The sequence below is a fragment of the Mycena indigotica genome, assembly GCF_014461135.1.
Source record: "Mycena indigotica strain 171206Taipei chromosome Unknown Mind.scaff0007, whole genome shotgun sequence".
Classification (NCBI taxonomy): domain Eukaryota; kingdom Fungi; phylum Basidiomycota; class Agaricomycetes; order Agaricales; family Mycenaceae; genus Mycena; species Mycena indigotica.
In genome coordinates, this window is record NW_023503006.1 from 469710 (window position 1) to 477100 (window position 7391).

Genomic DNA, 7391 nt, shown 5'->3' on the forward strand with positions numbered 1-7391 from the left:
GATCTGGTCCGAATAGTGTCTGGATGGTTTGGCCCCAGCTGAACAATACGCTGTTCCAGGACCTGTTGATACATTTTCTGTGCCTCAGCATACCTGCCAAGAGCATAATAAGTTGTGGCAAGGTCAGATCTGGTCCGAATAGTGTCTGGATGGTCTGGCCCCAGCTGAACAATACGCTGTTCCAGGACCTGTTCATGAATTTTCTGTGCCTCAACATACCTGCCAAGAGCATGATAAGTTGTGGCAAGGTTAGATCTGGTCCACATAGTGCCTGGATTGTTTGGCCCCAGCTGAACAATGCGCTGTTCAAGGACCTGTTCATGCATTTTCTGTGCCTCAGCATACCTGCCAAGAGCATAATAAGTTGATGCAAGGTCAGATCTCGTCTGAATAGTGTCTGGATGGTTTGGCCCTAGCTGAACAACGCGCTGTTCCAGGACCTGTTCATACATTTTCTGTGCCTCAGCATACCTGCCAAGAGCATAATAAGTTGTGGCAAGGTCAGATCTGGTCCGAATAGTGTCTGGATGGTCTGGCCCCAGCTGAACAATACGCTGTTCCAGGACCTGTTCATGAATTTTCTGTGCCTCAACATACCTGCCAAGAGCATGATAAGTTGTGGCAAGGTTAGATCTGGTCCACATAGTGCCTGGATTGTTTGGCCCCAGCTGAACAATGCGCTGTTCAAGGACCTGTTCATGCATTTTCTGTGCCTCAGCATACCTGCCAAGAGCATAATAAGTTGATGCAAGGTCAGATCTCGTCTGAATAGTGTCTGGATGGTTTGGCCCTAGCTGAACAACGCGCTGTTCCAGGACCTGTTCATACATTTTCTGTGCCTCAGCATACCTGCCAAGAGCATAATAAGTTGTGGCAAGGTCAGATCTGGTCCGAATAGTGTCTGGATGGTCTGGCCCCAGCTGAACAATACGCTGTTCCAGGACCTGTTCATGAATTTTCTGTGCCTCAACATACCTGCCAAGAGCATGATAAGTTGTGGCAAGGTTAGATCTGGTCCACATAGTGCCTGGATTGTTTGGCCCCAGCTGAACAATGCGCTGTTCAAGGACCTGTTCATGCATTTTCTGTGCCTCAACATACCTGCCAAAAGCATAATAAGTTGATGCAAGGTCAGATCTCGTCTGAATAGTGTCTGGATGGTTTGGCCCCAGCTGAACAATGCGCTGTTCAAGGACCTGTTCATGCATTTTCTGTGCCTCAGCATACCTGCCAAAAGCATAATAAGTTGATGCAAGGTCAGATCTCGTCTGAATAGTGTCTGGATGGTTTGGCCCCAGCTGAACAATACGCTGTTCCAGGACCTGTTGATACATTTTCTGTGCCTCAGCATACCTGCCAAGAGCATAATAAGTTGTGGCAAGGTCAGATCTGGTCCGAATAGTGTCTGGATGGTCTGGCCCCAGCTGAACAATACGCTGTTCAAGGACCTGTTCATGCATTTTCTGTGCCTCAGCATACCTGCCAAGACCATGAAAAGCTAATGCAAGGTTTGATTTGGCCTGAAGTATGTATTGAGGGTTTGGGTCCCCATGCTGCTTCTTTTGTTGTCTCAGAAGGCTCTCACCCATAGCTGCTGCATCACTAAAGAAGCCAGCATTATAGTATATATTGGTACTTGTATTTTGCCATCGCCAAGGCAAATGTTCTGGCTTTGTGGTTGCTGCCTTGAAATGCTGTGCCAGTACTCCTATTTCATAAGGCAAAGTGGTCTCTTCTGCAGACATTCCTAATAGATTGACAAGCATACTCTTACAATTCTCTGGCTGTGCTAGTGTTGTCCTAGTCCACTGATGCACTAATGGGTGAATATAATAGCCATCTTTTCTCAAGCCAATCAATGAATATGCTTCTATCTGTTTCATAGTTCCTTCAAACAGAAGTTCATCCCACTTTTGTTCCTCATCTAAAAAATTGGACAAAAGCTGCATTGCCAGGGCTAGGGGTTGTGGCATTTGTCCAGCTACCTCTAGGTCCTCCCATTCTGATTCATCCCATTTATATTTGGAGGCATTTTTGAATATTGATGCAGTAATTTGACTGTTATGCATAAAGGAACATGCTTGCATGAACTGCTGTGCATGAGATGGCAAATCCTCAAAGCTGACTCTCCAGGTGGTATAAACTGTATCTTTGTAGCTCCAAGCTACTTGTCTTGGTCTTTCTTGCCAGTACTTTTCCTTGTTCTTGTTATAAATGACAAGGTACTGCAAGGGATCTTGGCGTAAGTACTCATATTGTAATATGAATGCAGCTGCTTGGGCCAATGCCAATGGGAAACAATGCAGCTCCTATACCTAACATTAACACCAATATTTCATACCACTCACATCAATGTTCTTACCTTTGCAAGTTCTGCTGCTGCTTTCCTATTACTGATATGTGCTATGCTACATATAGCATCACTTGCTTCATCCAGGGACATATCAGACACATTGATAGACTTTTGGTTTGTGTGTACACCTAACTCTGGATTCCGAGAGGTGATCAGAACATTGCCATGATTACACTTAGGGAGGTGGTCCCAAAGATTTAGCTCCACATTATCTGCATTATCAAACAGGATAAGCCATTCATTGGTGTTAGCTGTGAGCCATGTTTGCGCTGCCACTGCTGTGTCTTCTTGATGTTTAATTCTAGCAATTTCCCTGTATCCTGCTTCAATAGTATTTGCATTGCTTGCATCAATCTTGAACTGATTTGTAAACCTGAGAAGTATGAGTATATGATATACAACTAAACTATGCCTCTTGAATCACACCTAGAGCCAGAGTCTGAAATGAATTTGACTGCAGTTTGGGTCTTTCCTATCCCACCCAAACCATATAAAAGCACAATCTTTGGACTTTGGAGGCTGGTCTCTCCAAAGAAATCTGCCAGTTGAGCAAGAATATCTTTGCGACCTGTGAAGCTATCCACAGGGCGGGGACACCCATGATATGGTTCTACAAGACATGCAGTTCAGCTACATTATACAAGAGTGAACTCACTGTCTTGATCCAGGGCTCTGGCTTAATCAGCTCAATTGCCGCACTTGTTATAATAACTCACCTGGGTAAGGATCCATAGTAATTGTTATTGAAACTGCCAGTAATGGCTGTCCCCCCTCCAGTTCCACCCCTTCCACCTTGTTCTGTCCCCTCCCCACCACCTCCTCCATGACCACCTGGATCAGTCAATATTCCTCAAATGTCACTCATGAGCAAGTACACGCACCACTGATATTGAGAACAAAATGCGGTTGTGAACCTTGAGGCCTGTTGTCCATCGGTAGGGACGTCGGATGCACCAGCGCTGGTGGTGGTGGTAGTATGCGGACAAGAAGCGCCGCAGTGCCTCATACGCATTGCCTCCGCATGCTGTTAACGATTGACAGCAGAAAATGATTAATGATGCGATTGCAATAATTATAACCAACTTGCCAAGTAGCAGCAGTGCAGGTGGGCTGACTTGTTCCTGACATATATACATTTCTGCGACACGACTAGCAACACCAGAGACCGCCACATTGACGCTTCCCGCTTTGGCGCCGCCGTCGGGCTCTCCCACGATATGTCGACCCTGCGAATCCACGTGTGGATGCGATGGCCCTCACAGTGCTGCCATTAGCGCTGGGACGGAAAGAAGTTCCAGCCCCGGATGTCTACCGTCAGCCTTGCCGGACCCCGCTCTCCTGCGCTTTGACCTTCACCCCAACAATCTCCTGAGGACGTGCGACTGATCCACAGCCCGCCCATCCCCGCGAACTTCCCGGCGATCGGCGCATTCCGCGCCCCCCTCCTCCCCGCTCCTATCGTGGCGCACACAAACCATCGCCTCGCGCTGACCCGTCTACTTTGCGGCTCTTTCCACTTCCGGGGTCTACACTCAGACCCCGCGTCTCACGATCCGGCCTCGGTGACGTGCCGCAAGTGTGGGGAAGATCTGGAAACGCCAGGCCATGTGTTCCTGCAGTGTAGGGCCCGCGATGTGGTGGAATTGCGTGTGGAGTTGCGAGAGGAGCTGAGGCAGCGATTTGGCGCAACACTGGCAAGCGAGCCTACGTCACAGGCAGAGGCGGAGCGACAACTCCGCGTATTGATCTTTGCGTGGGAGACGGTTGTGCCAATGGCACGTTTTGTCTATCGGGTTTGCAAAGCCTGGAGTTGGTTCGGTCGCAAACTGCCATCGATGGCCTCCGAGCTAGCGCCGCTGTCTGACGACGAGCAGAGTGACGACGAGGGTACCTCGAGCGAGGGGGAGAATTCTGTGGGGGAGCGTGGTGACTGAGGCAGGGTGGTGGTGGTGTGTTTTGTTTTGTTTTTGTTTGGAGCTGCATGACTGCCAGTTTCGGGCCGGCGCAGGTGGACAACGGTGGATCCTGGGGATTTACACGCAGGAGGGGGGGGACCCCGCCTGCGTCCTACCGTGTTTTTTCCCATGAGGTTTTTCACGGGGGTTTTATCCAGTGGTCCTGCCCTCCGAGGGCCAGCCGTTTCACGACGCTGCTGCTGTCTTGCGCCGATTGGTCGTTGGCCTGAGCGTGTGGTTGTGTAGTGATGTTTTGTAAGGCTCATGAGCGCGGGTAGGGGGTCGACGTAATGCCCTGGAGCTTACAGCTCACCCTCGTCAGCCTCTTGAGTTTGGCGGTACCCAGATTTGGGTCCATATGCCATTATAATAATAATAATATCGCTCCGCGTCCTGCGACGACCGCGGGCACCGGCACCGGTGACCACAGCGAACCGAATGATGATGCCCGATTTTATGCGCTCCGCGATCGTCCGGCGTCTCGCCGCCTCAGTCTCAGCCTCCGCAGTCTGTGCTGCGTCGGCTGGCGGGGGACCAGCGTGTACGCTCCGTCAGCGTCTCCCCCTATACCCGGACCCACGGCCGCGGGTTGATCCGCCGCTACCACGCAGCCAGTAGCAAGAACGAGGCGCAGATGACGGTCAGGCCCGCGAAGACCTTATACGTGCCTACGTCTGCATGCAGAAGCAGCCCGGCAATGGGCAGCCCGACGACGGCGCTGATTAGAGTCAGCAGAGATAAAATAACCCCCCAAAAACGGACTCACGCGACAGAAATCGCACTACAGAGCAGCCCGATGCGGCATCCAATTTGCCGCATTTCCGGAATCTGGGAAACACAAGGCGTGATGAGCGAGGAGAAGCGCAAGCGACGAGCCGGCGAAGAGCCACATGACGAGACAGAGAACCTATTGCATCGGATAGACATGCTGGCGCGACCCGGCCAATGACGCCGCCCGCGTTCAGAATTGCGAGGACGAGGAAGTCTATGTGGGCGGGAATGAACGGAATCGAGTGGGCGTAGTCGACAATGAGGATGAATGGAATGAATAAGCCCAGCGCGACGAGGGCGGCTCCAGCTGCCAGGAGAAGGAATCGCGCGTCTCGAAAGCTCGACATGAGGGTACACGCCGTTTTGCGGTACGGAAGGCCGAGCACGGGGAACTGTTTGGTTGTCGGTGGCGTGTAGCGCGTCACTGTCATTAGCGCAATAGCGGCACAAGACGCCGCTGACAAGCCCGGATATCCGCACTCCCCACGCGAACCCATATCGTTCAAATAGCCTTTGAAGCATGATCGGGTACAGGACGCCGCCTGGACGATACTTAGTGCTTATCGAAAGGCCTACTAGAAGAGGACAGACCGAAACTCGAGCCAGACGCAGCGACGCCCAGTGCAGTCGCGCGATACCGGCTGAAATAAGTGGCGACACTCGATAGTGCCGGGTAGAAACTACACATGTCAGCGGTCGGAGATGAATCAAACGGAATGATGACTCACAGCATGCCGACTCCGAGCCCAAATAATAGCCCTTGAGCTAATAAATACTGGTAGTATCGTGTTGAGAGACTGGTCATCACGATGCTGAATACGTAGAGAATCGTTCCGGAAGCCATTAGCCATCGTGGTCCGTATATATCGAAGATTTTCCCAACGAGTCCGCCCTGCGCGCCATGAAAAGATCTCGTCAGCTGAACCGTAACCTCACTGAAGCAAAGCCACCTGGCCACACACCGAGAAAAAGAACATCCAGAGCTGCAGCGAGCCAATCCACGCTATTGTCGAGGCGTCCAGATGACTGAGCTGATGCTGCGCGTACCACGCTTGAAACGTCCCGAATGCATTCATCTGGCCAAATGTCCCGAATAGCGCGAAAAACGCCCCGAATACAGCGAGGTAGGAGGAGGTGCAGCCCGCCGGAAGCGGTGATGCAGCTCGAGTGAGACCCGCCGTAGAGTGGCAAGCGGCGGTCGTTATTGTCGCTGTATGACTGAGGGCGGTTATGCCGTCCAATGAAGGGCGAATGTCTTCTGTCGGCGTCGCACTGGGACGATGCTGATGCATCTGCCAGGCGGGCACCTCCTTGGTGGATTCGGCGAAAGTCCGCATAGAGACTCAGAGAGACGAGGATTGTGAGAAAGACAGAGGGGCGCAAACGATCGTACACCTCGACTCTTATACGAGAAGGGTGGGCGAAAGCCAGAAGAGCCGCCGGAAACGTCTTGGGAGTACTAATGAAAGAGCTAAGTTACAGGGCAGATGAGCTGACTGTGACTTCGTCCCCGTGGCGGGCCAAACGTCATACCCTTCCATCACGCTCCCACTAAGGCGCGCTGGCAAACAGCGCGGACCCCGTTGACCCCGGGCCCGGATTTGACCTGTCCATTAGTCGACCTGAGGGGGAGTTTGAGCAACTCCGGGCGAGTCTATACTAGTAGACCACTTCACCTCAGTTGAGCTAGTCCATCTAGACCCCAAGTTTCTCGAATGAGGTTTGTTGATACTTTGATGTCACGTCGGTCACGCCGGTCACATACTCTCTCTCCTCGTCCCAACGTCTTCCTCTCGATCCAGTCACTACCTTTCGGCTCCCATGGCGCAACTGTGGGCCTAACCACTACCACACGGCTGGATAGCCATTCTCCAACCCGTCTCTGGGCCGTTGGCAGAGAAACAGCGGAAGAGCGCCGATGGTAAGCTCTTCCTCGAAAAGTTGTCCCAGTGTCTGACTCGGATACAGCGGCTCTCCTAAGCGTCCTCGTTGTTGAGGCACTTCGTCGGCCCTCAGGCAGCAGGCTGCCACCAGCACTAGAAGTCACTACTCGCGGAAACCTGCGACGAAGATAAGGCTGCGTGTGGATGGGAAGGGCGTGGAGCACCACTGGGCCAAGCATGGTGCGCCTGTTTTGAGAGTTTTTGTATTCCCCGCTAACCCACATTGTTGACTAGATGCTGTCTGCTCGGTCGCCGCATTCACTCGCTCCGCCTTCCAACACCTTCGGCAGCGAGGTCTGCTGGGCACCATGCCAGCTTATGACTCAAGACTGGCGCGTAACAACGAGGTCTTGTGAGGAAGTGACCAAA

The 7391-nt window shown here is 52.1% G+C and overlaps 2 protein-coding genes across 2 annotated transcripts; one reads left to right on the forward strand and one right to left on the reverse strand.

Moving 5' to 3' along the window:
• Nucleotides 1-3657: 3657 nt before the first annotated feature.
• MIND_00804700 (uncharacterized protein) lies at nucleotides 3658-4287 on the forward strand (the record flags this gene model as incomplete). The annotated part of the gene is made up of 2 exons (XM_037364726.1): nucleotides 3658-3666; nucleotides 3727-4287. The coding sequence occupies 2 exons, from the start codon at nucleotides 3658-3660 to the stop codon at nucleotides 4285-4287; spliced, it is 570 nt and encodes a 189-aa protein (XP_037217968.1).
• Nucleotides 4288-4976: 689 nt separating this feature from the next.
• Nucleotides 4977-6416, reverse strand: MIND_00804800 (Monocarboxylate permease-like protein; the record flags this gene model as incomplete). Its single annotated transcript, XM_037364727.1, has 5 exons — nucleotides 4977-5026; nucleotides 5075-5590; nucleotides 5656-5759; nucleotides 5808-5998; nucleotides 6042-6416. The coding sequence occupies 5 exons, from the start codon at nucleotides 6414-6416 to the stop codon at nucleotides 4977-4979; spliced, it is 1236 nt and encodes a 411-aa protein (XP_037217969.1).
• Between the last annotated feature and the right edge of the window lie 975 nt (nucleotides 6417-7391).